The following is a 12,700-nucleotide window of genomic DNA, read 5'->3' as shown; positions in this document are numbered from 1 at the left end:
CGTGTCCCCTACATCGGCAGGCGGACCCTCAACCACTGCGCCACCAGGGAAGCCCTCTTTTTTTTTTTCTTTTAACATCTTTATTGGAGTATAATTGCTTTACAATGGTGTGTTAGTTTCTGCTTTGTAACAAAGTGAATCAGTTATACATATACACATATCCCCATATCTCTTCCCTCTTGCATCTCCCTCCCTCCCACCCTCCCTATCCCACCTCTCTATGTGGTCACAAAGCACCAAGCTGATCTCCCTGTGCTATGTGGCTGCTTCCCACTGGCTGTGTTTTACATTTGGTAGTGTATATATGTCCATTACACTTTCTCACTTCGTCCCAGCTTACCCTTCCCCCTCCCTGTGTCCTCAAGTCCATTCTCTAGTAGGTCTGCGTCTTTATTCCCGTCTTGCCCCTAGGTTCTTCATGACCTTCTTTTTTTTTTAACATTCCATATATATGTGTTAGCATACGGTACTTGTTTTTCTCTTTCTTACTTCACTCTGTATGACAGACTCTAGGTCCATCCACCTCACTACAAATAACTCAATTTCGTTTCTTTTTATGGCTGAGTAATATTCCGTTGTATATATGTGCCACATCTTCTTTATCCATTCATCTGTCAATGGACACTTAGGTTGCTTCCATGTCCTGGCTATTGTAAATAGAGCTGCAGTGAACATTGTGGTACATGACTCTTGTTGAATTATGGTTTTCTCAGGGTATATGCCCAGGAGTGGGATTGCTGGGTCATATGGTAATTCTACTTTTAGTTTTCTAAGGACCTTCCTTACTGTTCTCCATAGTGGCTGTATCAATTTACATTCCCACCAACAGTGCAACAGGGTTCCCTTTTCTCCACACTCTCTCCAGCATTTGTTTGTAGATTTTTTGATGATGGCCATTCTGACTGGTATGAGGTGATACCTCATTGTAGTTTTGATTTGCATTTCTCTCATGATTAGTGATGTTGAGCATCCTTTCATGTGTTTGTTGGCACTCTGTATATCTTCTTTGGAGAAATGTCTGTTTAGGTCTTCTGCCCATGTTTGGATTGGGTTGTTTGTTTTTTTGATATTGAGCTATGTGAGCTGCTTGTAAATTTTGGAGATTAATCCTTTATCATTGCTTCATTTGCAAATATTTTCTCCCATTCTGAGCGTTGTCTTTTCGTCTTGTTTATGGTTTCCTTTGCTGTGCAAAAGCTTTTAAGTTTCATTAGGTCCCATTTGTTTATTTTTGTTTTTATTTCCATTTCTCTAGGAGGTGGGTCAAAAAGGATCTTGCTGTGATTGATGTCATAGAGTGTTCTGCCTATGTTTTCCTCTGAGAGTTTGATACTGTCTGGCCTTACATTTAGGTCTTTAATCCAGTTTGAGTTTATTTTTATGTATGGTGTCAGGGAGTGTTCTAATTTCATTCTTTTACATGTAGCTGTCCAGTTTTCCCAGCACCACTTATTGAAGAGGCTGTCTTTTCTCCATTGTATATTCTTGCTTCCTTTATCAAAGATAAGGTGACCATATGTGCATGGGTTTATCTCTGGGCTTTCTGTCCTGTTCCATTGATCTATATTTCTGTTTTTTGTGTCAGTACCATACTGTGTTGATTACTGTAGCTTTGTAGTATGGTCTGAAGTCAGGGAGCCTGCTTCCTCCAGCTCCGTTTTTCTTTCCCAAGATTGCTTTGGCTATTCGGGGTCTTTTGTGTTTCCATACAAATTGTGCAATTTTTTGTTCTAGTTCTGTGAAAAATGCCATTGGTAGTTTGATAGGGATTGCATTGAATCTGTAGATTGCTTTGGGTAGTAGAGTCATTTTCACAATGTTGTTTCTTCCAATCCAAGAACATGGTATATGTCTCCAACTATTTGTATCATCTTTAATTTCTTTCACCAGTGTCTTATAATTTTCTGCATACAGATCTTTTGTCTCCTTAGGTAGGTTGGCAGGCGAATTCTTAACCACTGCGCCACCAGGGAAGCCCCATTAGATAATTTTTAAGCTGTTACATACTCACGTTAGTCTTACCTGCCTCTTCCCCGTCCTTCCTTTGGTAAAGAAGGCTTCAGGGGTTTTCCTGGCTGTGTCTGGCAAACACTGTTTGCATTGATGTCTATGTTGTCAAGTTTCACTTCTTCCAGCTTCCTTTCTCTGAAGACTGAATTGTGTGTTATATTTTCTGGAAGTCTTGCCTAAAGAATTTAATCAACTCTGGCACTTTCCCTAGCTGTCTCTCGGTTTCCCTCTTTTGAAAGACCTTATTTGGTCAGGCTCCAGAAACTGGGATTTTTTTTTTTTTTTTTTTTTTTTGCAGTATGCGGGCCTCTCACTGTTGTGGCCTCTCCCGCCGCGGAGCACAGGCTCCGGACGCGCAGGCTCAGCGGCCATGGCTCACGGGCCCAGCCGCTCCGCGGCATGTGGGATCCTCCCAAACTGGGGCACGAACCCGCATCCCCTGCATTGGCAGGCGGACTCTCAACCACTGCGCCACCAGGGAAGCCCCAGAAACTGGGATTTTATTCTCAAGTTATACATGTCTTTGCTCATAGGTCATTTCGGTCCATAAACAGTGTTATGCTAAACCACCGTTTATTTTGTCCCCAGTGTGTCACTTCAGCTTACGTACTTAGAGTTCTGTTATACTAACATTTCACCTTCACCGATGATGATAAAGTTATACTTTACATTTTAATCTGTTCACTAAATCGTTCAGTTTTTAAAATTTAAACATCTGTTTTATCCTTTTATGATAAAATTAAGATGTTGCCAGGATAGCTGTTTTGATTTGAACCATAGGAGACTAGGAGTTCAGAGAGGTTAAATACTATCCCCAGCTTTTCTGAATGCAGATTGTTCTCAGTCGCCTCACCATCATGAATAAAAATTGTCCTGGATAAAAGAACTATCAAAACTCAAAAGTAAGAAAACAAGCTAATAAAGAAATGGACAGAAGATTTGAACTGAAACTTCAAAGACAAAAGGATGGCAAACAAGCTCATGAAAAGACGTTCAACATTATTAGTCATTAGGAAATAAAAATAAAAACCTCATCGAAATACCATACGCAATCTATTAGAATGGGTAAAATTTTTCAAAAAGAAGAAAATCCTGATAATAAGTGCAGGCAAGGATGTGGAGTGACTGGAACACTCATACATTGCTGGTAGGAATGCAAAATGATATGACTACTCTGGGAAAACAATTTAGCGATTTCTCACGAAGTTAAACATGCCCTTACTGTATGTCTCAGCAATCTCATCCCTAGATGAGTCTCACCTAAGAGAAGTGAAAACTTATAGACACACACACACAAAACCTGTATGCAGATGCTTATAGGAGTTTTATTCGTGATTACTCAATGTTGCTTAACTGGTGAGTGCAGTGGCCTACCACTTGGTGATGGAAAGAAATAAACTTGATACATTCTACAACATGGATGAATCTCAAATGCACTATGCTAAGTGAAAAGCCAGACTCGAAACACTACATGCTGTGTGGTCCCATTATACGACATTATGGAAAAGGCAGAACTATAGGAACGGAGGACTGATGGGTCAGTGGGTGTCAAGACTTAAGCCTGGGGGTAGGGTTTCATCACATTCTCTTTGGGGGGTGGGAGAGGGTGGATTGTTCTGTATTTTGATTGTTGTGATCGTTCCATGACTATGCATGTTGTCAAAACACACCTCTATCCACCAAAAAGAGTGAACTCTAGAAATTTAAAATAAATTTAGAAAAAAAAAAAATAGCCTGGTTAGATACACATCTAACTCATGGTAGTTACTGCCTCTGAGGAGGAAGGAGGGAAATGGGACCAAGGTGGAAGTCAAAGGGTATTTTAGCCTCATCATTTATGTTGTCTTAACTTTAAAAAGTAAATAAGTGACAATGTGTTTTTTACTTTATATGGTAAGATTATCAGTGTTTGCTTTATTATTGTACATCTTTGTATTTTTTGATTGGTCAAAGTATAAACAAGGCGAAATATATCCTGAAAGAAAACTTTTTTTATATAAATGTATTTATTGGCTGCATTGCGTCTTCGTTACTGCGCATGGGCTTTCTCTAGTTGTGGCGAGCATGGGCTACTCTTTGTTGTGGTGCACGTGCTTCTCATTGTGGTGTCTTGTTGCGGATTATGGGCTCTAGGCACATGGGCTTCAGTAGTTGTGGCTCGTGGGCTCTAGAGCGCAGGCTCAGTAGTTGCGGTTTATAGGCTTAGTTGCTCCGCGGCATGTGGGATCTTCCCCGACCAGGGATGGAACCCTTGTCGCCTGCGTTGGCAGGTGGATTCTTAACCACTGCGCCACCAGGGAAGTCCCCTAAAAGAAAATTTTGAAAAGGCAGCAAAGTAGAAGGGGAAAAAAAAGTCACCAGTTGTTTTAAAATACTTGGGTACATTTTCTTCTTTTTCTCTACTTGTTTGGTTTTCAATAGTGGAAAATGTACTCTAAGAACAATATAGCCTGTAGCTTTACTTTTACTTAGAGTACCCTAAATATGTTTTCCTTCCTCTTAAATGATCTTTGTAAACATTTGCAGTGATTCAATGTCACTGTTAAGACCTGTGTTTATCTCCACAACTGCTTTCATTTTAGGGATGTAGACATTTCTGTCATATTAAACTGATATGTTTCACCTCACTATCCTGGGAGTAAGGGAATGTTTGCATGAATCCTGAGAATTATGATGGCACTGAGCCATTGGGATTTGATTAACAGAAAATCCTGTCTTTCTCAGGTTTCCCTCCACAAATATTTCCACATTAATGTTCGAGAAACCTGGCGGTCTGTGTCACTGCTGGTCACTTGATCCTGCTGGAGGCCATCAGGATGTGCCGTCTCTTTGTATAATGTGCTGTCAAGGACAGCCCAGAGGAGAATTACCTAGGTTCAGCGTGTTAGTTCCTTTGTAGATTTCTCAGACTCCTTAGATTCACTCATACCATCATTTTCTCAAAGGCACCAGATGATGAGCCCCTCTAATCCAGCACTCTCCTCTGACCACCCCCTTTATACCCTTATAACCCCTTCAGTTTCCTTAGCTGTAAAGTGGAGATAATGACATGGCTTTCATGAATGTGGAATGCTTAGTAGAGTGCCTTGCATTTGATAGATTTATTCTTTCTCCTTGAAGTTCATCTTTGACTAAAATGAAACCCTCTGAACTCTATTTCTGAGCTTCTCCAAGTAGAGTCTATTTCAGGTCACTGAAATTTAATTACAGGGACTCATGTACCATCTTTCTTCAGGTTTACCTAGCACCATGTGTCTCTCCTTTGTTGCACTAGTGGTAACTGCAACTTTGTTTTTATTTGTGTGATGATTATGGGACACTCATTGAAGTGCTGTGAAGGCATGACTTATCTGCAATATTCTCAACACTTAGCACAGCACCTGGCACCTAGTAGGCCCTCAGATATTCTCAGAATGAAGGAAGAAATGAGTGTTTAAACTTTGTAGTTTTAATCTTTCATAAATAAACATTTCATTTCTCAAATTTTTACCATAGCGCTTTGCACATAGTAGGTCTGGTTATTTTTTCCTCTTCATGGCTCTTCAGAATTGATTTAGGTCTATTATATCTCAATAAAAGCTGGGGGAGGATTGATTTAGTTGTTTTCATTATAAAGGTAATAAAACTATATTCTAGAAAATGGGGTTGGCTGAGGAAATAATGACACATTTTACATAAATGTCATCACACTATGCATATAATTTGATAGCTCTTTCCCCCTTTTATTTCATTTTCCTCAGTAAGTTTTCCCTATTTTTAATGGTGTTGCCATTCTTCAATGTAGTTTGTGGAGAAGAGTGTGCTTTCATGTCAGGCAACCAAAGAAACTGAAAAAGAGGTTGCTCAGATGGGTGAAAATCATAAACCTAAACCCCTTTACTTGTGGATTTGACTGAGAACAGCTGTCTAGGAGTGCAGCCAAAAACAAAAACAGAAAAGCCTATTTGCTCCCTTCTCCCTGCTGTTTATTTTAAATGTTAGGGCCATAGTGCTGGTCTGTGGGCACAAGTATGTGTTCCTTATTGGCCTGGGCCGCCAGGTGAGTTTTCAGTAAGTGGTAGGACTGAGGAGTCCTGGGCTTGGAGGCAGTGAGTTTAGTCAATGAGGAGCAAACTGGATAGGGGAATCGGTGCCTGCTGCGGGGTCTGCCTAGTCCCCCGATGGGCATGATGCCTGATCTGACACCCAGGCTAGATATTTGTATGATGGGAGTTGGGAAGGGAGAACTCCTAGGCTTTATTCAAAGTTCGTCTCAGATGTTAACCCCTCCTGGGGTTAATGAAGATTTACCTGATTCTTTTCAGATCAGCTAGTCACCTTCCACTTGCTCTTTTACTGGTATAACCAATAATAAAACTACATGTCCTACATCAACCACAATAAAGAAAACAAATCAGTCTACATGTCCTGTGCTTTCCCAGTAGCCCAGTAGTATTTTGAGGGTAGAGACAGTGTTTTTAACTCATCTTTATAAATAGTAACTGCTGCTATTTGCAGAGTGCTTGCTATGTGCTAGGCACTGAACACTTTTCCACTTAATCCACACTCCTATGACATAGGTACTTCTTAAAAATGCCATTTTCAAAGATGAGCAATTAAAGGCTCAGAGATATCTCATATCTGAAGCTAAACCTGGAATGAGAACCCAGGTGGGTGTGAATTTCAGAGGGCACACAGACTGAATTGTGAAAGTTTATTCTCTCTTCAGTTTCCTAAAGGAAATCTTTCTGATTATGTCCAGGGGGAAGGAAGTTGGTTTGACAACTAACACTCGGTATCTAACATTTAACACTTGGCTGACTTTTGAACCAACAGAACGCACGCAGGCTCAGAGCCTTTACAGAGAACAAAGTTTAGTAACTGTTGTTTTGTTTTCTTTAAATTCGTTCCACTGTATTCTTCTATGGCAAATGATAAAGAATTTCCATTGATGGTAGTGATATAAAATTTCTTCTCAAATGTGTTTAATTGCTTGCGTATGCATAGAATAATTTTGAAAGGAAGGACAAAAAAACATGTTACCTGTTGCCTCCAGGGACTCTCTCTAGGTGGCTGGGGGGACTGGGAAAATTTCACTTTATCCTACTTTTCTGTACAAAACTCAAATTTTGTGACCCAAAATGGAGACAAAACAAACTTGATCAATGAGAAAATTAGTAAATAAATAATAGTGCAGAAGGTAGGGAGAATATGGCAAAAACCATGAAGGTCTTAAGACAATGAATGAAACTAAAGAAACGCTGTGTAAGAAACGTACGAGAGGTACGAGAATCCAAATTACAGGGGAAATCCTGGCACAGGACGGCTTAACGCCTCCGCCCGCTTCCGTGAAAGCGGGACCCTCAATCCTCAGGGGATCCATCTGCGCATGCGCACGGCCTCAAGCCGGCCATCTTCCAGGCTGTATTCCATCCCCCACCGAGAGCGCGCGAAAACTGCACGCACGCCTGCCGGGGACGCGCACGCACGCCCCGCCCCGCCCCGCCCCGCCCCGCCCCGCGCGGCCAACGAATCCCAAGGCGGCTAGGCCCGGGTAGTTCTGGCTCCGGGAGGTAATGCTCGGGAGGGCGGGGAACGCGGAAGAGGCAGAGACCGGCGCGGAGGAGGCGGACGCGGAGGAGGCGGACGCGGAGGAGGCGGACGCGGAGGAGGCGGACGCGGAGGAGGCGGACGCGGAGGAGGCGGACGCGGAGCAGTGCGGTTCGTAATAGTCCCACACGGAGGAGCCCGGCTCCCAGCAGGAGATGGAGGCTGGGCGGTCGCGGCCGATGCTGCGCTCAGTGAACACTCGCGAGCCGTCCCAGGTCATCTTCTGCAACCGCAGCCCGCGCGTGGTGCTGCCCGTGTGGCTCAACTTCGACGGCGAGCCGCAGCCCTACCCGACGCTGCCCCCCGGCACGGGCCGCCGCATCCATAGCTACCGAGGTAGGCGGGCCGCGGTCGCCCATTCGCGCCCGGCCGCGCCGCCCCCTTGTCCTGGCCTCAACGAGCCCGGTGCTGAGCTGTGCCCAGCGCGCTGCCCAGCGCTCTAGGCCTGATAGCAACGATAACGGTGGCTCGATCTTACCGAATTCCTGCCCCATCCGGGGAGGCAGGTGCTGTTGTCATTATTATTACCATTTTACACTCGAGAAACTGACGCCCCAGAGAGGTTGTGACAGATCCAAGTAGACGCAGCTAGTGACAGAGCATTCTTCTTTTAAGAGTGCATAATTTGCATTTGATGATCGACCCCACGTGTATTCCATCCCTCACGCCCGTTTGTTCAGTCCGTGAATGGGAGAATCCCACATTCTCCGATGTGCCCAGCGGGCCACGTCCGCGTAGGGTCCCTGCCTTCACGGAGATCGCGGTCAAGTGGGGGAGACGAGACAAATGCATAAGTAGTTAAGAACAAGCCAGTGTCATAATTGCTGCCATAGGAACGGAGCACAGCAGGGCACCTGCTCAGTGAAAGGGAGGGGTGTGTGCTTTGAGTTGGAACTTCTCAGAGAAGAAAGGGAATCCTGCGTGATGAATGGGATCTTACTAACCCAAGACCCGAGTGGAGAGCTGTAGGCAGAGTGAACAGCATGGGCTAACACCTGGAGACTGGGAAAGGGGAGACGGTATGGAATGGTGGGAGAGGAAGTCTGAAAGGTGGTCTTACCCTTAGGGAAATGGGGACCATTGAAAGTTTTTAAGCAGGGAAATGACATTGCCTGATTTAATACTGAAAAGCTTACCCAGGTTGCAAAGTGGTTTGGAGGGGGAAGAGTACTGGTAGCAGTTAGGAAACTGTTGTAATAACCCAGGTTGGGGCTGTCTAGGCCTTACTGCATAAAGTGGCAGTAATCTTCCCTTGGTTTTCAAGAAGAGAAGTTAATGCTTGCTAAATTTTCACTCTCTTCCTCGGAGGATCCTAATGGATCTTTTTTCCTTGAGGGTCGCATACTCAATAATGCTCTTCAAACTTTTACACCGAAGTTCTGCTAATATTAAATGAGGAACAACGCAGTTCTTCCAGGCATTAACATTTCTGTAGTCTCCTATTTTATCTAGGAAATTGTGTGAATTTTGTATTCTTCTCCAAAATTTATCTGTGCCTGATTTAATATAAACATTAAAAAAAAATTACCACGTGAATGTACTTAACGTTATCGATACTAAACTGTACACTTAAAAATGGTTAATAGTCAATTTTATGTTATGTATATGTTACTACAAGAAAAAAAAATTACTTCCTACTTTACATTTCTTAAATTTTCCCACCAAATCTTCAAGTAAATTTATGCCCCAGGAACACATGCTGTTTTTTATTCTGAGGCAGCCTCCTCCCTCCTTAAACAGAATCTTAGCCCTGGAATTTTGTCTCCTTCCAAGTGCCCCTCTCTCTCTCTCTCTTTTTTTTTTTTTTTTTTTTTGCATAAGATGTGTTTATTTCTTAAATTCAGGTATAATTTACATAGAGTAAAATACAAATGTCTTAGGGTTTGATGGGTTTTGACAACATCTAGATCAAGTTACAGATTAGAATATTTTCATCACCCCAGAAAATTCTCTCCTACCCCTTTCACTCTTCTGATTTTTCACACCATTGACTAATTTTATCTCTTTCTACAGAAAGTACCCTTTTCTGTCTGGCTTTTTTCTTTCAACGTGATGTTTTTGTATCTTCTTGCTTTTGAGAAGCACAGTTCTGAGGAGCTGGTGACCTTTTCTCTCCTTTTAGTTTGCAGCCTTTGGTGTGATTTGCAGTTCCCGTACTTTGCTTTTGCACCAAGACAGCAGAAAGGGCCTGGGTTTTGGAGCCTCGCTGGAATACTTGCCCTTCTCCTTACTGTCCCTGTTGCCTTGAGCAAGTCACTTGGCATTTTCCGACCTTTTTTTCTCATCTTTACCTGGATCTTTTGTGAGGACTAAATAAAATAACATTATTGGAATGGCTTTGTATGGTATTTAAGCAGAATGAGAGGCAGATATTTTCAGTGTCAGAGTGAGGAGATGAAGGAAATAGGTGTGTGGCTCCTTAACCTTTGCTTGTCTGAACAGGTCATCTTTGGCTCTTCCGAGATGCTGGGACATCTGATGGGCTCCTAGTTAACCAGACTGAGCTGTTTGTGCCGTCTCTCAATGTTGATGGACAGCCTATTTTTGCAAACATCACACTGCCAGGTACTGATGTTCCATCTTACTTTTTAAAAAGATAGGCTGTTGTATCCTAAGTAGAGGATAGGCCACTTGAAGGAGCCCAGTCATTAGTGATTTTTGCCTGATGCTGAGCAAGGTATCCAACCTTTCTGTGTCCTATTCTCCACCATGAATAAAGTGGAAGTAATTTACTTGTATGCTGTATGTTGGACAAAGATGTCGTGGTATCTCAGAAGCTCTTTGGGCTGGTCAAGGGTGGGCTAAATTAAAATACTTGATTGTAGAATTATGAATGCGTTTTGTTTCGCTCGCTGTGGAGCAGAATTACGCCCTGGAGTCTCAGGAGAAAAAAAGGTGTAGAGAATGAGATGTCATGGCTTATTTATTGACTTCTAGTGTTGTATCTTTCAGTGTAATTTAACCCAGTCAAGGTCACTGTGTCAATCAGGGGTTGTAAGAAGAATCACCACATTGAACATTAGCTTCACAGCTTACCACTTGTTTAAAACTCAAGTGATTTTATTAGGTTGAACCCTTAGAAACTGATGATCTGTTGGGTTAAAAAAAAACCAAATACCTGCAGCTTCAAACGAGTATGTGTATGTAGGGTTCAAACTAGGATGTGTATTTAGATCCTGCTTTAAGGCAGTGGGTATACAGAAGTGAGCACTGGTAAGTTAAATGTAGGAAATTTTGCCTTAAAGGAGACCTTTAAAGAGTAAGTTCCCCGGTAAGTTTAAAATAGGATTTGAGTTCCCCCAAAATCCAGTTACACACTTCTTTGGTTATCTGTTGCTATGTGACAGCTACCCCCAACCTAACAACAACCATTTTATTTGTTTGTAATTCTGCAGCCGGGGCAGAGCTCAGCTCGGTGGTTATTCTGCTCACTGGTGATCACTGCCTTCTGCTGGCAGGTTAGCTGGGGCCTGGGCCTCTCTCCTGGGTCATCTCAGGGCCTGGCCCTCTTTGTATGGTCTCTCCTGCTGGGTAGCTCAGGGCTCCTGAGAGTGTAAAAGCGAACGTTGCCAGGGCTTCTTAAGGCTGAGACCCAGAATCGCCACAGCGTCACTGTGCCCACATTCAGTTAGTTAAAGCACATCCCAGGCCCAGCCCACTCTCGAGGAAAGTTCCTACACAGGGTCACGAATACTGTGAGATGTCTGTTGCGGCCATCACATTACACTCTGCCACAACCCATGTACTCACTTTTTTTGTCCAAAGCGAGGTCCAGCTGTTGCAAATGTAGTTGCCACGGTTGGCAAAGCCTCTCACTCAGCCCTTGTCCTCAGGCCTGAGTCTGCTGCTGAGAGTCGGTTTTCTGCCCTTACAGTGTACACCCTGAAAGAGCGCTGCCTCCAGGTTGTGCGAAGCCTAGTCAAGCCTGAGGATTACAGGAGACTGGACATCGCGAGATCCCTCTACGAAGATTTGGAGGACCACCCAAATGTGTGGAAGGACCTGGAGCGGTTGACCCAGGAGCATATTGAAAATCAGCGGATGGCAGAGGAGACTGAAGATTTTAATTGAAATTTACACTCCTGGGTCTCGGCTTTTGACAGTCCTGACAAGTCTTGATCTAGACCTAGGACTGGTCACTTTTTCTCGGCTTCAAAGTGTCTCATTCTTGGAGTCAAAAAGCTCCATTGCTTAAAAGAAAGTTAACTGACCTCACTACTGGGCGCTGTGATGTTTAAGGGCAAATATCACAAAATGTAATTTAATGCCTGTCCCTTCTAGAAGTATTTATGAAGGTAAAGTAGTTGCATTTTTGCCTCCTAGTGAGTCAGGAAAGTTTCTGTGTAAGGACTTTTGTGTAAGTAATTGAGTGAGAATTGTAGCTTATTCTTGAGTTGTAGGAAAGCAGTGACATCTGCTTTTCATTCCTGTATTGTGGTTGGTGATGTCCCCGCGTCCCGCACTGAGAGACCAAGATGTCATTGGGGCAGGGGCATAGCGGTCTGCTCTTTGAGACTCCAGTGCCTCGCACGTTATGAGCCTTCCCTCAGTGTTTATTGAATGAACAAACCAGTGGCTACTTTGGTAGAAAGTGTTAGAGGTTTTCACCCTTTTTTTTGAGGGCGGGTGGTAGTGGGGACCTTAAAGTATACACAGTAAACAAATGTTTTAAAGGGCATCAATTTTATAGAAAGCAGTTTTTATAATTTTCTAAGTTGTGGCTTTTCTCTGCCCACTGTTGTCGCAGAGCTGTTTTATTTCTGTTTCTAAGCCAGGATTAGCTTTCTACAGTTCTTATTGATGATAGCTTTTTTGAAACTTGCTATGTGCACAGAAGATAGGAGATACTTGTTTAATCATAGTATTAAAGAGCTACTCCTAAAAAAAAAAAGGGGGTGGGGCTTCCCTGGTGGCACAGTGGTTGAGAGTCCTCCTGCCGATGCAGGGGACACGGGTTCGTGCCCCAGTCCAGGAAGATCCCACATGCCGCGGAGCAGCTGGGCCCGTGAGCCGTGGCCGCTGAGCCTGCGCGTCCGGAGCCTGTGCTCCACAACGGGGAGAGGCCACAACAGTGAGAGGCCTGTGTACCGCAAAAAAAAAA

General features: G+C 43.4%; 1 protein-coding gene across 1 annotated transcript; it reads left to right on the top strand.

The window, feature by feature from the left end:
• Window positions 1-7,550: 7,550 nt before the first annotated feature.
• VHL (von Hippel-Lindau tumor suppressor) lies at window positions 7,551-12,450 on the top strand. The gene is given in 3 exon segments (XM_027093809.1): window positions 7,551-7,935; window positions 10,042-10,164; window positions 11,474-12,450. Coding segments are annotated over 3 exon segments (690 nt in total). The 5' UTR covers window positions 7,551-7,565; the 3' UTR covers window positions 11,671-12,450.
• Window positions 12,451-12,700: the final 250 nt, after the last annotated feature.

This window comes from Aethalodelphis obliquidens, unplaced genomic scaffold (assembly GCF_003676395.1).
Source record: "Aethalodelphis obliquidens isolate GAN/ISIS:26980383/991018 unplaced genomic scaffold, ASM367639v1 scaffold86, whole genome shotgun sequence".
NCBI classification, from domain to species: Eukaryota; Metazoa; Chordata; class Mammalia; order Artiodactyla; family Delphinidae; genus Aethalodelphis; species Aethalodelphis obliquidens.
This window is presented reverse-complemented; position numbering and strand designations above follow the sequence as displayed.